Consider the following 21,839-nt stretch of genomic DNA (forward strand, 5'->3'; position numbering starts at 1 on the left):
AATACCTAGGAACGTTTATTAATCGAGGCCTGGAACACATGGTCAGGGACAATCTAGACCCCCTTATATCTCGAATGAAGCAGGACTTTGCCAAATGGTCACTATTAGGCCTGTCCATGTGAGGCAGGACACAGGCTGTCAGAATGGTTACCCTACCACGCTTTATGTATGTATTACGCATGCTCCCCTTACTGGTACCCCTCTCCTTGCTCCGCTTGATTGATGCATCCACAAGGACCTTTGTCTGGGGTTCCACGTCCAAGGTTGAAACCTGCAACAATCCTGGCACAACGACCCTATGGAGGCTTAGGCCTACCCTCAGTAGAACAATACTCATTAGCCTTACAACTGTCACAGCTAGCGTACACACTCCCAGATATACCAGACCCACCGCAATGGGTAGCCATAGAGAAACTTCTAAGAGGACAGTACACAGAGATAGGAGGGATATACGCTGGTCACCTCCCCTCATCTAACCCCATCCTCATGGCCACAAATACAGCATGGCGCAGAGCCCACCACTTGCTTGGTGTACACCCTTCCCTGCATGCCCAGGCTCCTATAGCAGGGAATAAAAAGCATAAAAATAGGGGGAAATCTTCTCAGATGGCCCCAATGGCTTGAGGCAGGTATCCATAATATATCTCATATCAGACGGAAATAGCTTTCGAACCTTCGCCTCCCTCCAGGAAGAGTTCGGCATCCACAGTAACCAAGAGTGGCGATATATGCAGCTTAAGCATTGTATGCATAGAGCATTAGGAACCCCACCCATCCTCCCCCCCTGTGGACGCTTAAAACCTCACCCATTGTCACCTATCTCCAGAAATGGGACCGTCACAGAGGCATTATGGCTGGTCTATATGCAGAACTGACGAACCATCTCTATTCGCAACCTCTTCTTGAACGGCTGTGCTTAGAATGGCAGGACAGACTGGAGATTGGCTATACGGAAGAAGAATGGTCGGACATACTAGAAGCCCTTGACAGGGTAGTACGCGAAGCCCACCTGAAATTTTGTCTATTTAAGGTTCTTCAAGAATGGTACTGGACCCCCGGTAAACTTTTCGGGGTAGGCTTGATGCCACACTCGAAATGCTGGAGATGCAAAGAACCCCATTGTGATTTACTTCATATCCTATGTCATTGCCCGACGATACAGCCCTTATGGGATGCGCTACGCCACGCCCTGATAGACTTCATATAGATACCAAACCCGACTCCGCCACTGATTCTTTTACACGATACACGCCCATACCCTTCCCCATCACGAGCCCATAAAAGGTTACTCCATACAGCAATTGCCACAGCCAAAATATGCATACTCCAGCACTGGAGGTCCAGTATTGCCCTACACCGACAGAATGGATGACAGCCATGTTCCAAACTGCCACCCACGAGCGGGTAATTTACAACCTGCAGGATCAAGCAGTGCTATTCGCGGAAGTCTGGTGCCCCTTCCTGCCAAGATCATGAAGCAGCTGGCAGATGGTCAATGGCCAACGGTCGATGAGCATCAACCGCCCCTCAGAACCCTTTGTTTTCCTTCCTCTCGCCCCCCCCCGCTCTCTCCCTCTTCCCATTTATCCTCTCTCATCCTTTCTCTCTTTTTCTTTTCTTCTACTGCCTAGATCTCCCGCCTTGGCAAACGCCTTGGACCTCGGACTGAGTAGTCAGACATCTCTCCTTGCCTTCTCATTCGACCAGTGTTTGATAACTTAGCATATACAAGAATAACCCATTCTCTAAACGAACTCATCTCAACTTGCATGCCCCCACGGACAATTTTTTGTTCACCCCTCTCCTGGCGCTATCTTTCCTCAGGTGTTGGAACCTTCACCTCTACTTTGCCTCATATCATAACAATTCAGGTACATATACTACACTGTCCACTTCCACGCGACAACTCACATCAGAGGGGGAATAATGGAACAACGCACACTCTAGTCCCATCAGTCTAGCTCCAGGGCCCTTGCTCCCCTCATTCATTCATTTATCCACTTATTCATTTACCCACTTATCAATCCTCTCCCCAACCTCCTTCTACTATCTCTTACTTTATAAGACATCTCTACCTTTCTCCTACCCCGTGATTAACCTTTCTCCCAGCTCTTCTCTCTCTTCTACATACTCTCTCTTAAATGTTTATTCACAATCCTTCGACCAACTAACTGGAACATTTGTATAAGTTTATATACCTATTACAGAACCTCATGTTGTTAAAAAATGCTTTGAAAGTATATTTCTATATATTATGTATCACCCTATATTCTTAATAAAACAATAAAAAAAATATATATATATGACATTTGAGGAAAAAGTTACAGAATAAAACGTGGAGAAAAATGGATGTTTTTTCACCTCAATTTCAATATTTTTTATTTCAGCTGTTATTTTCTGTATTAAACCCTTGTAGGATCTACACAAATTACCCCTTGCTGAATTCAGAATTTTGTCTACTTTTCACAAACGTTTAGCTGTCTGGGATCCAGCATTGGTTTCACACCCATTTTTGTCACTAACTGGAAGGAGACTCAAAGCACAAAAAATAGTAAAAATGGGGTACGTCCCAGTCAAAGGCCAAGATTGTGTTGAAAAATGTGGTTTTCTGGTTCAAGTCTGCCTGTTCCTGAAAGCTGGGAAGATGGTGATTTTAGCACCACAAACCCTTTGTTGATGCCATTTTCAGGGAGAAAAAAAAAAATAACACAAGCCTTCTTCTGCAGCCCTTTTCCCCCATTTATTTTTCAAAAAAACAAACTTTTTGCTGTATTTTGGCTAATTTCTTGGTCTCCTTCAGTGGAACCCACAAACTATAGGTACCCCTAGAATTCCTAGGATGCTGGTAAAGAAGGACGCAAATTTGGTGTGGGTAGCTTATGTGGACAAAAAGTTATGATGGCTTAAACGAAAACTGCCCCAAATAGCCAAAAAAAAGGCTCGGCACAGGAGGGGAAAAGGCCTGGCAGCGAAGGAGTTAAAAGGAAGAGACAATTAAAAACAAAAACAAATAACTATCACAAACTGCGACTGGGCTGCCGATGTGAGGCTCGACTGTAGGGTTTGAGGGAGTTTACCCTCAACATGCCTATCAACATGGCAAAAATGCTCAAGTCAGCATCAGATAATTGTATCTGGTGTGGTATTTCCATAGGGCCAAAAATCAGCAGTGCATTTTACAGGGTTAGAGAGCAGCATAAAGTAAATGAATCATAGGGGAGATAGCAGGTCTATGGACAATTAATACATTGTGACGCAGTGTTCTTTAAAGCGGTGATTCTTCGGCTCTTTACTAAATCAGAACAGCATTGGGGAAGTCCTGATGGATACAGGGATGCTGTTCCAGGTTGTGGGTGCACAGATGGAAAATGCTTGTGCTGTGCTTTTTTAAATTTTTACACTTCTTAAAAAAAAAAAACACAGTCTGATAGTGTCCTAGTTGAGGGTATGCAGAGTAACATAAGAGATTGTGAGCTTCTTTGCAGGGTAGGCAGGAGTGCTGGTCATGATGGATCTGTAAATGCTGTAGCTAGTTTTGAAGATTGTGTGGGTAGACAAGGGGAGCCAATAGAGTTCCATCAGACAAACTTACAATTATAATTATGTCCTCTATGCTTTTAATTGTGGACCACGGCTGCTTGCTAAAACCCCCAAGATGCTTATCTTTTAGATGAGTTATATTGGTTGTATTTCCTCACAAACGTGAGGATATGGGTAGTCTGCTGAAACCAGCACGCAACGTATTTGTCATGTGTTGTGGTACAGAATAATAGAAGGCATTCACCTCCAAAAAAAGTACTTCATCTGTGACCACTATGCTCTACTTTGTGACAGCCATGTACTCGCCAAACTCTAACTGCACATGCTATACCTATGTGTAAGGACCAGGGTCGGCTCCTCCGCAATGGCGGAGGAGCATCGCCCCCTCCGCCCCCCCCCCCCCGGCCAAGAGCCAGGAGATGAAAAATAAAACGATATTTTAATATTGTTTTATTTTTCATCTGATGGCTCAGCTAGCAGTACAAGGAGGGGCGGGCCACGGGAGGGGATAGTGCACCTAAGTGCGCATGTGTGTTTGGCCTGCTCTCTCAGGCTGGCCAAGCACACTTGCACACTTGGGTTTCTCCAGCCTAGATGTATTTAACCTCCGGGCTGGAGAAACTGCACAAACTTCAGGGCTGTGTCTTAGCAGCAGTCACTGCCACTCAGACCAATCCGGACACTGCTTTCATGCCAGGTTTAGCATGAAAGCAGCACCAGGATTGCTGGGGAGCTTGTGCTGGTGTCCCAATGAATGCTTGAACACTAGAAGAGGAGTGACGCAGAAGGAGATAGTGGGTGGAGGCGAAGAACCAGTAAGTATTTTTTTCCCCGTTTACCACTTCCCCATCGTCCCCCTGCCGCCTCCTTGACATTTGTGACAGCTGCCACTGGTGAGGACAACAAGTAGAGGGGGGGGCCTAAAAAAATCCCTTCTTTCTACAAATGGTACCTGTCCCATTTAAATCTGTATTCCCTTATGAAGCATTATGAAGAAATAAATGTGTGTTGGGACTTCTGCTACCTCCACATGTCCAACAGTAAGTGAAAGTGACGAAGCAAAGTGGGAACACAAGCAGATACGCATTCATGATTGCCTTCTGTCCTTAACACAAGTGACTGGATTGTGATTTCCGAACTCAATCATCCCTTCACTGAAAAGCAGCAGTGTTTCTAAGTCTGTAAAAACACGGACGACGAAGAGCCTGAATGGTGCTTTTTCAACTCCATACTCTTGAAAGCAGAAGTGCGCTCCATTCTGTAAGAACACTGGGGACAAAGAGCATGCAATGGGGTTTTGTACACAAAGCAACATTTCCCTGTACTGCAAAGCAGCAGTGATCTTCAGCCAACAACACTGTGGATGTATGGTTCTGTTAGAAATCTCTACACCCTCTCGCACAAAAAAAACCTCAAGAGCTTTCAGCAATTTTAAATAATTTTGAGAAATGATGGCAGTGCTCTACAGAGCGGACAGTTCTACACACTGGTGACTGCGATACACAACTAAACTTGCCTAAAAATGTCTATGAATCTAGATTTGAGTTTGTGGAAAAGTGGATCTAAACAGACCTGGGTAAACTGAGTTAGTACTTCCAGCACTGATCTCACTATCAATTATCTCCCACATAGGTATGATTTGAGATAAACTAGAGGGGGTGAAAAAGACACTGTAAACTGGTGTCCCAGAAGAGGCAGATGCATACCACATGCATACCAGAATCATTAGGAGTATTTCAGCTTCAAGGGAATAAACCAAACTTCTAATTCAAAACTCCCCAGAAGTCTTGGAACAAAAAGAAAGCCATAGAAACCAGTAGGAAGAAAGCCTCTTCTGTCACAAATCAAGAACAATAGTTTTAGCGCCATTGTACAGATGCAATTACAGTTTCTATTAGCAAAAGGCATTTACCCACACCTCTCCCCAATACTGTAGCCCACTTGGCTTTTGCTCCTTCCGTCACCCAGCATAACGTCTTAGAAATCTTAAAGCAATCACACGAATTACATCAAGGATGCCAGAAACTGAACTAAATAAGTCTTTTCTACCTACCTTACCATGCCACTCGATTATGATCTTCTGCATGCCCGCCTATCCCTCCCAGCAGAAGTCTTCATCCATTTGTAATTGTTTACCCTGGCCAGAGAGCTCACACTGCCCTGTGTGAGGAGGAGGAAGGCCGTGCCCAACTGGTGGAGAGAATGTCTATGGGCACAGCTTTGCCTGCCACTGATATGAGCTAGGAGAGTTTGTAAAGTGAGGAACTTTGAAACAAGCATTGCAGGCAGAAGACAGGATGCCCTACAGATTTTATATTGTTTTTCCTCTCTGGGGAGAACAGGTATAGAGAGCATGCCTGCTCATTTACACTTTAGCTCTTCATTGGTTTTCGGTACGGTTCACTAAAACATGATGTGTTGGGGAAAACATAACATTGATAGTTATTGCTTTGTTTTAGAATTACAACATACGTGCATACAAAAACACAAACTAAGTAAAAAAATAAAATAAAATAAAATAATTAAAAAAAAGAGAACACTTACAGTGACTGCAACGCATTAAGTCCTTTCAAGGCTTCACTTGGGACGGTTTTCAACTGGTTATTCTGCAGTGTTCTGCAAAAACAAAAACAAAACAAAAAACTTTCAGTGTGTGTAATCATCTAAAGACCGTAAAGAAGATAGAAAATCTTCTATTATGGGAGGCTATTTATAATTTCAGCAATCAGCATTTTGTTTAGAAGCTTGTAGGTCTACCGACTGCTGACTCATCACCTGCCTGTCGAATACGAAATATAGAGTGGATTGTATTATCATGATCCCATCAAACGACAACGGAAGGAAGAAATGATACCAAACAGAAGGGCAGCAAAAGTGGGAGAGTGGGAGAAAGGAAATGTCAGGTCAGCCTGAAAATGATATACTCTGTTTTTAAATAAATGGGTGTTAAAAATACAATCTCCATATTAAAAAATAATAATCTGTAGGCCCTATTCAAAAAAGTTTTTTGTGTCCTTAACTTTCCACCTACAGGCACAAAACCACAGAATCGAAAATGAGCTACCTGTTTTGCAGGTTCTCTCCCATCCTGCAAAACAAGCACCAGAAAAGCCATTAGGTCTCGCACATGCGAGGGTCTATAGACTTTGCCAATTTATTTTCCCTCTAGTCATATGGTACACCAGAAGCAAAGCTGCTACACAGAAAAGGTGCAAGTAAGTTAAAAAGAGATGCACTGCGGAGGGATCACTACTGATCGCATCATAATGATTCTTCCCCTACCTTTCAATCACTCTGCACATTCACATGCATAGCAAAAGCGCAGAGCTATTTAGCTTTGTCAAGGTCTAAAGCTGCCTGCAAGTTTTCCCAAAGTCATCTCTGATAATGCGGTAGGGCAGTCACTCACATATCAGGCAGTGCTGCCTCTGCAAGGATGATGAGGCTGAAACAGTCACTCACATACCAAACAGCTCCAAGCATGTCTTTTTGTCCTAGCCCTACAGGACACTCTGGGCTCATATCATACAACTGACTTCTCTGGGTCGCTTTGCAGTGAGTACCAGCTAGGTAGGGAGGAGGGCATTGGATGATCTTCTGGGACCCTGGACAGTAGCCAGACATTGCCCTAGGGGACTCCATCCACCACATCTCTCTCTAGGGACAGCTTATTTGGTCAACTCTGGTGAAAAAGGAAGCCCAGTGCCAGTCACTGAGACTGAGCCTTTGGCCTCAGATGGAACATCCAAGCTTGTCCCACACAAAGTCCCCGACTTGAAAACACTTGGCGGGGCCCAGCAGTAACCCATCACAGAAAACGAGTGCTGGAGTCCTGCTCTGGCTCCGGAACGCTGTGTGGAAACCCCTGTGAGATCCCATGTGAGACGGAGCCCCCGAGACTTTGAGACAGGTAGTCCTTACACCATGTGAAGCAAGAAGCCCGGGCTCTGAAAGGTTGCACGCAAACCCCTGGCTGCACACAGACCGAGATCCCCAATACTATTTGAGAAAGGAAAAACTCATTGGAAGTGTTCCAAAGGACACACTGCACAAGTTTGAGACCCTGTGAGTTAGAGACCCCTGGCTCAGAGAGGTTATACAGAGAGCCCTGGGCGACATTGTAGAAGACAAAGACCCCAGAGACCTTGTAAGCCAGGAAGCCCTGACTTTGGGAAGTATTACAGGCAACTTTCCTTTTCCCACCTCCAAAACGTATGCCACAAAATAAAACGTAGAAGTGAAGCAGCAACAAAACCAATGCTACCCACAGCTAAAGACTTTTGGGGAGGATATTGTATGCTGCACCCACGTAGACATGATTCCTGGATTTCCGGTGTGCTGTTTGCTCTCCGCTGCATGAACCCATCTGAGAGACAGCAGGTTTCTCTCCTCGCATGCATGCACCAAGCTAGTACCTCCAATCTCACCACTTTGAGAATAAGCAACACAACGCTGGAGGAAGGGCTGAGGTGGAGCAAGACTGGGAGAGACAGTCTTCAAACACATGCCCTTATGGAGTGCTTCCAATAAAAAGAAAACAAAAGTAGCCCATGCCTTAAAGCATGAGCAGTAGAAGAACATTCACTGGACAAGAAAGCAGTACTTGGGCCATGCTCCATAGGAGGAACAAGCACATGAAGAGGATGCAAAGCCGGCATGCACTGACCAACGAGTAAGGAAATGAGTGATGATGAAGCCAACCAGTAGTAAGCAATGGCCTTGCTCTAAGCCCCCTGCAGGCTAGTAAAATGTCTTGCAGGCAACAGTGCATGTACTGAATCTCAGGAGAGAGACCCTTCCCCAAACAAACAGAAATCTAAGACAAGTGTGACATAAATCTGCTCTCTTAGGTTTCTGTTACATTTGTAAATCTAGCTAGAATGAGTAGTGTGTCTTGTCATGTGAAAATGTCAGCCAGTCCAGTGCATTCTCAGTAAGTACCTCTACAGTACACTCACCCCTCAGCAACTATCACTTTCGAGCACTGACATTTCAGCATAATAAAAGGTCAGCACAGTGCCAACCTAGCATTTCTGCACTCAATAGGGTATCTGAACAAATGCAGTGCAGCCTTAGTAAAGTGACTCTGGCAATGTATGCCTTCATGCTTTGATACAATTACAATAGACGTTAGTACATTGCAAATCCAGAATTCTATGTTGAAAATGTGCTACAGTTTATAAAATTCTTTAATCTAAGAGGTGTTTTGAGCAACCCATTTTTTAGTTAAAGTTAAAATATTTACTTTTTTCACAACGTAATTAGAAACGTAACATTGTGCGGCTGCACTTTAAATAAATAAATGCAATTGCAATACATATTGCATCATCAGTTTTTTTTAATTTGCAACATTCAGATACAAGAACAGTTAAAAACTCCAGGGCCTATTCATGACGAACAAGTCAATCAATACTGTGGCAGCAAAACTGTCACTATTATATGCGGAGTTGGGCAATGCGACTGTCTAATTCTACACCTAAACAATAGGTGAGGTAGGCAGTCTAGTGCTAGGTTAAGTAAGGAAGTGGAGAACGGACTCTGGCTGCAGTCACCCTGCTCTATTTAGAGGCGGACAATGAGAAGAAGGTGTTTTTGTTGTCGCCACAGGGATTCTATGGCAGAACCAGAGGCTCAAATTATGCTTTCTCTCTCTTTACTATGCCAAAACAGCAGCCAATGAAAATGAGAACATATATGTAAAGAACTACATAACCCAAGACGCTTTGAACCGCGTCCCCTTGTCCATTCAACAGCCCCAAAACAGTAAGACACCATCTTGACCACCTCTTTCTTTGATGCTCCACAGGCTACTATTTTGATGATGGCCTTGCGGAGGTGATTGATTGCTCGGTACAACCCTCTTTAGACAAGGCACTTTCAACAGCCTTGCTGCCTATTACTATACGCCTATTAAAAGGCCTACATGAGATTTCTGGAAGTCCTACAGCTCCCTCTCCCACCTCTCCCATGCCCTCTGGGTCTTTCCAATCGCTTCCTGAGCTGGTCCCTTCCTCCCAGTGGCCTCATTCAGACACCTTTGCTAAATTATCACAGGGAATCCTGGGGGAACATACATAGTACCAAAGCGCTAAATGCAGGACACTTACCCAAGCTCTGGCTCTAACTCTGTTTCCTCCCCTATATCTGATAATAGCAAACCCACACATACGTGGAAAAGATCTAACAGTCCACACACAGGGTCCTCACACTCCATTTCCTACACCCCTTTACCTTTGAGGCAAGCAATATCATTTACTACAGGTATTTCAACTGGACACCAGCCCCTGCGGTGGTGGAATTCATGCAAACTCACCTTCGTGAAAGCCTTGAGAAAGAGGTATGCTCGTGACTCAGGCAGAATGTCCCAGACCAGACCCTTCTCACAAAATGCCTCAGACTCCAGACATTGACTCAAGCATGATCACCTTTTTGAAGAAATACTCATGTGATCCCAAAAAGGGCATTGATCGTGCCCTTACTGCCTGCCAAGATAAATATCTGGACATCTCTGGGCATTTAGTGAATATTCTAGATTGGCATTAAGTGCTCAAGAAACCGGCACTGCAGTGAATTCTGACGTTTGGCGGGTGGGCTCAACAAGGGGTATGTCTGCTCAGTAATGCCAATTGTGCACTTGCATCTGAAAGACACAAATCTGCACTTATGAGAATCGATCCCAAGTTAGGTAAATTGGCTACGTCTGAAGCTGGTCCCTTAGACAATAGCAGGCTATAAGGGATCCACTTGGATAAAAGATACTGGAAAGTCTGCCAATACGTTTGCTTCCCTTGACAAGACCCAAAAGTCCCTATAAAAAGTTTTCAACCCCCTTTTACGAATGGCCGGCCGTGGACGACTGGCCGGAAGAACCATATCCCAAGGTCCACAGAGAGTTTTTGCCTTCTGCCATCGAGGGAACTGGCAAGACAGCTCACAGGTTGGCTTCATTCCCTTCACCCTGAGGTTTTTGAGGATGTTACAACAAAGGTGTCAATCTAGGCGGTCAGGCCTCCTTCAACTCTCACGCTACAGGTAATGCCTCTTTGCTGGCATGCCTTTGGGTGGCAGACTTTGTCATTTTGTTCACAAGTGGGTCAAAATTTCCTTGGACACATGGGTTCAGGACACTGTCCATGTCTATCATTTAGAATTTTCGTAGACCCCGACCAAATCCTTGATCCAATCCCCTGTCCATTTTTCCCCAACAAGACATGAGATTTATAAACTCTGCGATTCATGAACTTCTGATGAAACAGGCCATTGCTCCTCCTTGACCTCATCTCAATGGCGTCTGCAGCAATATTTTTCTGGGCCAAAAGAAAGGTGGGGATCTGAAGTTAGTGCTCTACCCGAGGCAGTTCACTCAATGGGTGGTTTACTGTCACTTCAAAATGGAAGGTGCACATCTGCTTTGCAACCTACTCCAAGAAAAGGACTGGATGGTACATTTGGATTTAAAAGATGGCTGTCTCAGTCCCCATATTCCCTCCTCACAGGCATATTCTACAATTCCAATAGCAGAAACATTGGTTCAAAACCTAGCCCTCCCTTGTGGGCTGTCCTCAGCCCCTTGGGTTTTCAAGAAACATTTGAAAACCTGTGACAGAAAAACTGAGGGAAATGGGCATTCAAATGATTGTTTATCTTGATTACAAGATTCTTTTGGCCCAAGAAAAGGGAACGCTCCTCAAGCATCTATCCTGGACGGCATCCCTTCTTCAATGGCTGGGGTTTGCCATCAATCACAACAAGTTAGTGATGAAACTTGCTCAGCAAATGGAGATCCTGGGTTTCTAATTCGATTCAGTCAAGGCCCAAAGTCTCAGAGTTGGATGATGGATTTCATCTTCAGAGAATTGAAGGCTGTCTGAGATCCTTAGCTCAAATAGTGGGTCTTCTAGCCTCTTCTATTCAAGTGATATTCCTGGGCCCTCCAGAGATTGAAGATTTGCTACCTTCAGCAAGGTTTGACCTACAATTGTCAAGTCCACTTTCTCAAGATGCTAAAGAGGAACCCATCTGGTGGATGCAACACATGGAAGGATGGCATGGCAGAGCCATTTTCAGGGCCGCTCAACATAGTCATTGAATCCAACACCAGTCATTGGGGAAGGGGTGCAAAGTGTGAGGAGGTTTCCGCCAGAGGTCGGTGGGCCTCGGAAGAACTCATCTTCACATAAACTGCTCAGAACTCCTGGCAGGGTCCATTGCGACCAACTCCCTTTTTCCCCCAGAAGAGCAACTGTTGCATCATCCTCCGGATGGACAATGTATCCGCGGTCCGATACATCAACAGATTGGGAGGCACCTTGTCTCGCCTTGTAGCGGACATTGTCAGGGATTTCTGGCACTTCTGCCTTTGTCATAAGATCACAGTAGTGGCGTAATATCTTCCCAACAAGACAACACTGTGACAGACTTGAATTTCAGGTTTCTGGTGGGCCACAGCGACTGCCAAATCTATCGCAGAGTCTTTTGTTTGATTCTTTGGGTCCTGGGCCCTTGTCAGGCGGACCCTTTTGCATCCAGACTGAACTGCCAGTTGAAGGACTTTTACAGCTGGAGGCCAAACCCAGCAGCACTAGCCACAGATGCATTTCTCCTGGATCGGTCCTCCCAGGAGGATCACACCTTGGTCGTCCCAAGTGAATTACACGTTTCCCCCCCCCCTTTCATGATGGTTCCCAGGGTTGCAGCTCAGCTCTGACTGCAGAAGCGGCACTGATTTTGGTGACCACCATCTGCAAGACCCAGTCTTGGTTCCTGGCCTTTCTGGAGATACCTATCAGTCTTCCCCATCTTCCAGATATCCTGACTGATCCAGCGGGCTTGTCTCACCCCCTTCCCTTTTAGGGCCAACTGGCTCTCATGGCCTGGAAAATATCGGGAGACATGGACAAATCAAGGGAATTTCAGCAGAGGCTGCCGGCTTTATAGGACAAGCTTGGGCTCCATCAACCCACAAACGATATTCTTCCGCATGGAAGAAATGGGTGGGCTGTTGCCTTCAGCCGGATTTGGTTCCTGTGGGCCCAGGTCTGAAAGATATTCCTTATTTCCTTTCTGAATGTTCTTCTTCCGGATTATGTTACAGGTCATTAAATAATTTCAGATCATCCTTATCTGCTGGTCGGGACCACTTCAATGGCAAATCATTAAGTATGCATCTGTTGGTGTATAAACTCTTAAAGGTATTACAGTGGCAAACACTCCAAAGCCCAGATACACTCATTTGTGGGATGTGAACTGAGTTATATCTCTTTTTTAAAAAGTGGTTGTATAATGCTGGGCTATCCACAAAACAACTTTTGGCTAAGTTGAAAAAGTTGCTTTGCCCTGTCTCCTGTATGTGAGTATCTGCTGTGACAGCACAGGACCTAGCAGGTAGGTTATTCTCACCTGAAGGTGTATAGTTTGTCATATAAAGACAGACAAAGACTATGTCTAGGAGTATTGAATGTCCCGCTTTTCCTCACAATGGTAAACGTTGTGTAGTTATGTGTTAAGCATATAAAGACCGCACATTGGCTTGTCATGCAGATCCCTATGGGCAGTTACTTTTGGGTCCTCAAAACCTTACAAACCGGTGGTGACCTTTGCCTGCTGGGTCCGTTGGGTCATGGCGGAGGCTCGTATTGAGGTTTCTAGTTATGGAGCTCATTCAGCTGGGGGTTCATGTTTTCCAAAGTTAAGTATTTGGTTCTAGGCTGGAGGATATTTGACATGCAGCTGATTGGTCATCTGATTCTATGTTTAAAACATTTTATTATAAACCTATTGTACATGCCTCCTCTGTCGGGCTAAATCAGTTTTTTTTTTTTTTAACTGTTTTAATTTGTGATCTATACAACCATAGCAGCCAGGCCCATCGGGCTGGGGGACAGCAAAAACAATGATACAATAAAGTTGCATGTATAAAGGCTTTACAGGTATAACGTAGGCATTTGTCATGCCAATAGAGAGCTATGTTACCGGGGCAGTCACGTCTGTCGTCTCTGGTGTTCAGTAGGCCGACAGTCAACTGGGTTGTCTCCATCTATGGGTGTTGCGTGTCCTGCAGTTCGTGTTAAGCCCTCCAGCGACCCCATACCTTGGTGAATATCCGTGAACAACCACGGGCCAGGTAGGTCACCTTCTCTGCCATCATGCAGAGATCCAGTCCCGCTCTCCATTCAGTCACTGCACATGGCTCAGAGGATCCCCAGTGTTTTGATACATCCCGTTTGACCACCACCAGACCCAGATTGCTAAAAAAAGTTTAGGGTGTGGCAATTCCGCATCCATGGGTATACCAAACACATGTAGCGTGGGTCAGTCGGGATATGTACCTCGAGCACCTCTCCCAATTCTCTTAGAATCTTGGACCAGTATTTTTGGATACTCGGGCATAACCACAACATGTGCATGAAAATGCCCCTATTTACCCCCCACCCCCACAGCACAGGCAGATCGGATCTAGGGCCCTCCCCATTGTATGTAGCCTCAACCTGTCACAGTAAGTCTTAAGCAGGATTTTAAACTGTATGAATCGCAGTCGGAGATGGATGACCACCTCACACTGGTGCATCAGGGCAGCATTCCAGTCCGTGCCATCTAGGGGCCCCATGTCGTCCTTCCACCTTTCTCTCAGATGCCAGAGTTTGTCGGGCATTTAATTACCCAGGGTTCTGTATATCCAGGAGATTGCTTTCTCTTCTATTTGGCCCATAAGGTGCCTCCCTTCCAGTGAGGCATATTCCGGAGTTCTGCTATGTCTAGGTTTTCTGCCTGCAGGCTTATGTTAATCGGGTATACTGGTAGCGTTGTGTCCGGGAAAGGTGGTATTCTTGCCGTAGATTGGGGAAAGTCTTGAGCCTTCCGTTGCTTATGAGGTTCCCCAGTTTGGAGATGCCTATTTTATCCCACGCCTGACATTCCCAAAGTTTCCCTAGTTCTTTCAGGTAGGTACCCTCCCACCACAGGGTTTCTCGCGTAGGTTGCACATACCACCCTATTTGCAAGGCTTTATTCCATGCCACCATTGCTAACTGCGTGGGTAGAAAGAGGGAGTATCCCTCTCCCCCATATAGGAAGTGCAGGTGTGATTTACGTGTAAACTGACTCCTCTCTAGCATATATGTAGGATGTCTCCGGTTGCGTGTACCCAGTCATTGACTCCTATTAGTTGCGCTGTCCAATAGTATGCTCTAAGGTCAGGCAGAGCAATCCCTCCATTGTAGAGGTTGTGTTGGAGTCTCTGCAGGGATATTGTAGGGTGTTTTCCGCCCCAGAGGAATGTATGAACCATGCTGTATCTTACTAAATATATCCTCAGGTAGGTGCACGTAAGTGTTTTGAATGGAATATAACAATTTCAGGAGGGAGATTATCTTGTATGGTGCTGCTCTTCCAAATAACATTAAAGAGAGTTTACCCCACCTGTCCGTGTTGTTCTGAAGCTCCTACAGGTCCCTCAGGACGTTCCGTTCATGTGTTGAGTGTCACGTAGATCCCTAGGTATTTGAAATCTTCTTCGTCTAAGCATAATATGTCCGGGGTTTTATCTGCTTATAGCGACACCCAACTTGATAGAGGCATGAGTTTTCCCAATTAATTCTATAGCCTGAGAAGGACCCATAGACATAGAGCATGGCCCATGTCTGGGGCAATGTAGTGCTAAAGAGGGTAACACAGAGCAAGATGTCATCCGCGTACAGCAAGATCTTCTCAGGCTTGCGTGCCCGGAAACCCAAGATGCCTGTCTGCATGCAGCGAGGCTGGCCAGGGGTTCAATCATAAGGGCAAAGAGGATGGGGTGAGAGAGAGCAACCCTGGCATGCACCTCTCTTTTTGGGATATTCCACTGATTGACTCCCGTTCAGTCTGCCTACCACTCTAGGATTCTTATACAGCAAAGTGACCCATTCCCTAAATTTAGGTCCAAAACCGAACTTTCAGTGTTTTCATCATGAATGGCCAATGAACTGTGTCAAATGCTTTTTGAGCGTCTAGTGTTAAAAACAGATGGGACAAGTCTTGTTCCCTTACATCATCGATCCAGCCGTGGAGCCTACGAAGAATGAACCTCGTTGACCTCTTGGGTATTATGCCTGTTAGATAGTGATGGATCAGGGATAATATCACAGCCACTAAGAGCATGGAAAGTATCTTATCGAGGATTTTTGCTTCAATATTCAAAAGCAAGATCAGAGGATAGGAGTCTCATTCCCCTGGGCACTTCCCGTCCTTAGGGAGGGATTACCACTATCGTGGACCCGCGGAGGTCCCATAGGAGTGTTCCAGTCTCTTTGGGCTCTTGGAACATACGAAGCAGATGGGGGGGCGGGGGAATGTCGATATTTTTCTTAAAAAGCTCTTCTGGAAGGCCAATCTGTCCGGGAGTTTTAACAGACGGCATTGCAGCGATGGCTGCTTTAATTTCTGACAGGTCTATGTCTTTGTCTAGGGAGTCTCCGTCATCCATTGAGAGACGTGGCAGGGGGATCCCTGCCAGGTACCCCTAAGTTAACAACACATGTACAACTGTGTGTGTGTGTATAGCAGAGTTCCCTTTAGAACCTCTCAAATTCATTAGTGCTCTCGAGGTCAGTAGTATAGTGGACATCACTGCCCCCCTTAATGATGTGCACCCCGCGCGCTGCCATTTCGCGCTTCCCCAGCCAGGCAAGGAGCTTGCCCGGTCTGTACCTCCACCTCGTATAACTGGTGTTGCATTGCCAAGCCTTGGGCCTTAGCCTCTTGTTGCGCCAGTGCAAGATACTTCTTTCGCAGATGCATGAGTTTACGCTGGGCATGGGGTTTGTCAAAGTTCCAGGGTCCCTCTCTAGGTCCGTCAATTGCTGCTCCATGTCTAGCGATTCTCTTGTGTTTGTGTGCAATAATATTTTGGGCCCTGTCTCTCAGAACTGCTTTTTATGCCTCCCAAAACATGATTGCAAAGGCCACTGAGTGTTTATTTTCATTAAAGTACAGCTCGGTTGTCACCCTCACCGCTTGGGCTGTCTCTTTGCCTTTTAGCTCCCAGACATTTAGCCTCCAGCTACCCCTCTCCTTATGGGGTCAGGTCCCAATTGCTAACCATAGGGGGTGGGGGGGGAGGAGTGCTCTGACAACACCCTCGCTAGGTACTCTGCTTCCTCTATTGCTGCCACCTCACCAGCCAGAGCCAGATATAGTCCAGTCGAGAAAAACCACTATGGGCCCCGGAGAAGTAGGAGGACAGCTGGTCTCCTGTGTTGTGGCGGCACCAGGAATCAGAGAAGCCCAGGGAGGTCACTAAGTCAGTCGGAGGAGTCCCTCATGGGGGGGATTTAGTGTCATGATCTATCCATCTCTGGTTAATGACCTTGTTAAAATCCCTCCCCCCCCAATCAGGTGAAGGGGAGAGCCTGATTCTAAGACAACCTCTGCCACCCTGGTGTACGTTTGCTGTAGTCTGGGTGGGGCACAAACACTCACTAGTGTCATCTCATGCCTGCCCCAACATCCTTGCACTGCAACAAATGTATCTGCTGGGTCTCTCCAAATTCTAGTGGTCTGAAATAGAGGCAACTTCTTGAGTAGGATCGCTACCCCTCTGGACTCAGTGGTAAATTCTGTGTGCGCTAGTGCATAGTAGGCACCCCTACCAAGAAAGGTTACAATATGGGCCTTTAAGATGGGTCTCCTGAAGGAAAACTATGTACGGTGTGCGTCTTTTTATATATGTTGCCACCAACCCTCTCTTGATTTTATTACCCAGTCCATTAACGTACCAGGACAGCATAGTGTATTTACTGTTCTCACCCACTGAGAGTGTGCCGCTGAAGTCCATAGTACATGTCTAGCCTGTTCCCAACTAATGGGTACCCTTGTAGCCTAATGACAGTACAGTGACTGCTGCGTATTTCCTGTCCCCATTTCCCTAGAGTCCAAATAACTGTAAAACATGTGAACTCCCAAGTCCCCCCCCCCCCCCCAATCTCCCCACTTTTTTCTGCAGATTTTGTCATCTGCAACCAAAGAACTGTTCCGCAGAACAGAGAGGACGGAGAGGCCTGTATTGTCACCCCTCCCATGCAAGATTACCACAACTTAAAGCTTAGGTCAACATTTAGAACACCAGTATACCAACAGGGCTACAGCTCATCGTGAATTGCCCGTGATGCAGGAACTGAGTCAATGGGGCGGTTGAGCACTGCTACTTGGGCGGGGGTAGGGGAGAGGGAGGAAGATCATGGTTCCATTTTGGTGCCCCGTTGGCAAGCGGTCTGCGGAGTTGCCCCCACCTAAGTGAGATTCTTCTTGGTGGGTGTTGATGATTCTTGGTCCAACGTTCCCTCCTCCAAATGGGCTATGACTGACGCCAGAGGGTGCATAGAGGCTAGGATCTCTGTTTCATTGGTTCGGGCCGAGACACCTGACTTTAATGTTTGTTGGTGAGCTTCTTTATTCCTTTTCGTAGCTATGTGACCACCCTCTAACAAGTCTGGGGATTGTGCGAGTGGGCGCACCACCAATTTGGACTGTTGCAGCCTGGAGGACCTATGTCTCCTGCTTGATTTTTGCTCCCTAATTTGGTCAGGTCGCTGCGATGCCTGGTGGGCATCTCCTCCATGGGGAGGGGATGAGGAGGAGTGGGGGCTGTAGGTAGTGTAGTCGGAGAGGATTTGTACCAATGAGTTTTCACGACGCACCTCCTTCAATCTCCTAACTTTGGATAAGATTAGATCCCCAGTCTTAATTTAGGAACTGTGCTATCTCTGGCCTCGGTGGGGCTCAAGGAGGCGGCTTGTTACTCAGCGCTCGGTAGGCACATTCAATCACGAAGTAGGGTGATTGTTCCTCCTTCTGGATCACTTGTGTGAGCCAGTCTCTCAGAAACTTGACTGTGCTAGGGCCCTCCACCCCCTCCGGAAGGCCCACAAAGCCAAGGTTATTTCTTCTCGACCTGTTTTCAGCATCTTCAAAGGCGCCACACCACATCTTTGTTGACTGCCTGAGGCTCTGCGACCTCTTTTCGGAGGGTGTGAACAGCATCTTCCAGATCTGATACCCTTGTTTCAGCAGTCTTCACTCTATCCACAACGTATCGTAGGTCCTGCCAGAGAAGGGAGACTTCTGTTCTGATTGTATAGCCTGCATCATGGCAGCTTTGTCTGGGAATGAGTGTGCAGGCGGTTGATCATTGTCCCCCATGACATGATGCATGACCACCTTGGCGTATTTGTCTTGCTTCCCCTGGCGGGAGGGGCACTGGTCCTTGTCTTTAGTCATGGCAGCCTAAACATGCAGGGCACAGCTCGGGGGAGGTCCGGCCCGTGTGGGGAAGGCTCAGCCGATGCACCCCCTTTGAACTTTCGTATCCCTCCGTTAGCCGAGTTTGCTTAGACATACTCGTGGCGGAGGGAGGATCCCAGAGCCACGGTCTCAAAGCAGAAGTACATTACTATGTCCAGAATTACTGCAACACTGCAAGCTCTCCCCCGCCCCAATTTGGCTGGGGGTGAGTCTCTGTTCAGAGGAGGCCGGTGTGGCTAGGTGTTGAGGCTTGAAGTCCATGCCAGCCCTGTACTTTGGACCAGTTAGCACACAGCCACCTGCCTCTCCGGCACAATCAGCTCCAGGTGAAGTCGAAGACGTGACAATTTAGGGGGCGATGCCGCTGCGGGCTCCAACAGACCCCACACATAACCTCTCACTATCAGTCAAGGCCTCCGCACCGGGTCCCCACTGTTCCACCCTCTCATCTACGCCGATAGAGGACGTGAGGATTATCCCACCCAATTGGGGTAGGTAAGTTTGTTTATTAACAATCTGTTGCATTCATGACATAAGCCATTACTGATAATGTCGGTTGTATATTGCCCACTCTTTTATTATTGTTCCCTGTGAAACATGGTTTCAAGCAAGATATTTTGATTTCAGGAATGGATCAAAAGCAAGAATGGTGGTTTGCTAGGCTCAGGCTTTTTTGGTGGTACCAGATTGTCACCTATTCTTTTTGAGGGAACTTTGTTGATCGTGTTTCCAGTTGGTTTCAGCTTCCTTGGTTATAAGGTTATCTTGGATTCTTCATTTGGTTTGAACTATGGAAACTGCAAAGAAAGAGGCTGTCAAAATGGTGTCTCACTATTTTGGGGCTTCTGAATGGATTGGTGGTCTGTATTAAAGGGGGGGGGGCTGGGGGGGAGTGGTTCAAAGCCTCTTGGGTTAATTCTTTATATATATTTTCTCATGTTTTAATTGCCTGTAGTTTTGGAATAGTAAAGAGAGTAAGCATAATCCTTGCCCGTCATGGAATCTAAAATTCTTGTTTCAAATGCTAGAAAATGTTTTATTCCTTTCTTCTATGATTCCTACTTCGCTGGTCTTATTTCCTTCAATCTTCCTCTCCTTGATTCCCTCTACACACACAATATTAAAAAGTAGTCTCCTCTATAAGGCTACTTTGCCACACCAACAGCCTCATTCCATTTCACTTTATGATTGCCCGAGTCACATCATAGGGTGCAAGTATGTTTGTATTGAGCATTCTACACAGAAAACCAGCTATGGCACCAGCAGCCTGTTGTACTAGAGAAATTTACTGCCTACCACGCAGCCCAGCTTCTCCCACGACTGCTGCCCATTCTCTGATCTGCCACCTGAAGACTGAAACCTCTTCCAAAGGTGATAAGGTTGGCTTCTTTACATCCATCCAAAATGTATGCAGGAGACTCACAGGTTACTCTTATTTTGAGCTGGTACCACTGCACCTGGGGCGCTTCCTTGGAATCTGAATCCATTAAAAAGCATACTGGGAAAGTTTCATTAACCGCTGAAATCAATACCCTGCTTGCCTTGGCAGGTGTTTTGTGGCATGTAATTATTAAAATAAAACAAGTTAAAATCACAGAAGAGCCACTTCCTATGTTTTTGTTATATTTCAAGAAGCTAACGCCAAAGGAAAGTTCCAGACCGCACAGGAGGAAACCAAAAACACATCAGTCTCGCCCAGTGTTGCACTGCTAATCATTATACCATGCTGCTGGGCAATGTTCTTGCAGAAAACTACCTTCACACAATCTTTAACCTCCACAAGATAAACGCAGCAAGAGCACCTGAGATGCAAGCACTGAGGAAGGTAAATGGTCGTATTTCAGCAGAGGAAATTACTTTATAAAATGCAATTAACTTGCACTAAGAGTACCGGAGGAATGCAGCGAGCCACAAGCAGCCCCTTCCCTTTCTAATTCTAAAAATGAACTGTTTGAAACTTTGGTGTTCACGACCATGGTGCCCTCCCTGCTGCCACATGACTGGTGAGAACCGCAAATGTAATCCTCAAATCGATATCTTAATAAAAACTGACACTTTCCTAATCAGGCAGACTCTAAACCAGGCATTGCATAACTCAAAGAAGGAAAGGCCAATGTTAATACGCTTCCCTACTTACGTTTTACAGCGAACGAGGCCAGCTGCTTTGAGCCACTGCTACTAAGGGTGAACTATGGATTCTTCACTGAAAAATGCTTTACTTAACAAGGCACTGGTTTAATAAAGGTCAGGAACTTCACACTGTTCTATTCTGGTCAATAATCTATAATCTCACACTCAAGCTAAAAGGTTTGCCTCCACTCAGGTAATTATATGGCCTTGGTAGCAACACTACACCATGGGGGAAGAGACCACTTACTTGCGGATCAAACTCTGCACTAGTGGTTTGTACCAGTATGGAGACTGGCTTATGTGCAGGGACAAGGCTGACAACTTCGTTGTGCACTCCATTCAGGATTCATGACATTTACATTTCACTGTTATGGAACAGCTAATGTTAAGGGTAAGGCTATGGTTAAGTTAAGGGATGGGTTTAGCATTATGGCTAGGGAAAGGGTAAGGTTTATGTTTAGGGGTAAGGTACAGCTGGGGGAAAAGTGAAGGTTTACGGTAAAAGTTAAATGTACAACAGATTTAGGAGTGCTCTTGGGCTAAATATAAGGCATAGATTTAGAGTGATCAAAATGGCGTTAACCTCTCTGAGAGAGTCTCTGTTCAACAACTGGTAGCTGTGGCACAAACAGAAGAATTGCCAGAACAAGGAGTGCTAAGTTCAACCAGTGCCATGAGTTCCAAAGCAAAAACACCCCAATATCATCAAAATAGGTTACTGGGAACGAAAAATATGGATTTTTAAAGTTTTAAGGCAAAAAGAACCTAGGAAAAAAAAGTCAACCATACAGGAAAAAGAATAGCTCGAGGTGGACTGGGACCTAGGCTCAATTCCAGGCTGGTAAGGCAGAGGTCAAATACACCAAGCAGGTTTACCTTCTGACAGCCTC

The 21,839-nt window shown here is 45.9% G+C and overlaps 1 protein-coding gene across 1 annotated transcript in view; it reads right to left on the reverse strand.

Annotated features, from left to right (window-relative positions):
• The window catches only part of LGR4 (leucine rich repeat containing G protein-coupled receptor 4), a 285,300-nt gene that overhangs the window by 103,320 nt on the left and 160,141 nt on the right, over nt 1-21,839 (reverse strand). Inside the window, exon 4 of the mRNA XM_069221966.1 lies at nt 6,085-6,156. Within this exon, the coding sequence (XP_069078067.1) occupies nt 6,085-6,156 (72 nt within the window). The remainder of the gene's footprint in view (nt 1-6,084; nt 6,157-21,839) is intronic.

This window comes from Pleurodeles waltl, chromosome 3_1, assembly GCF_031143425.1.
Source record: "Pleurodeles waltl isolate 20211129_DDA chromosome 3_1, aPleWal1.hap1.20221129, whole genome shotgun sequence".
NCBI classification, from domain to species: domain Eukaryota; kingdom Metazoa; phylum Chordata; class Amphibia; order Caudata; family Salamandridae; genus Pleurodeles; species Pleurodeles waltl.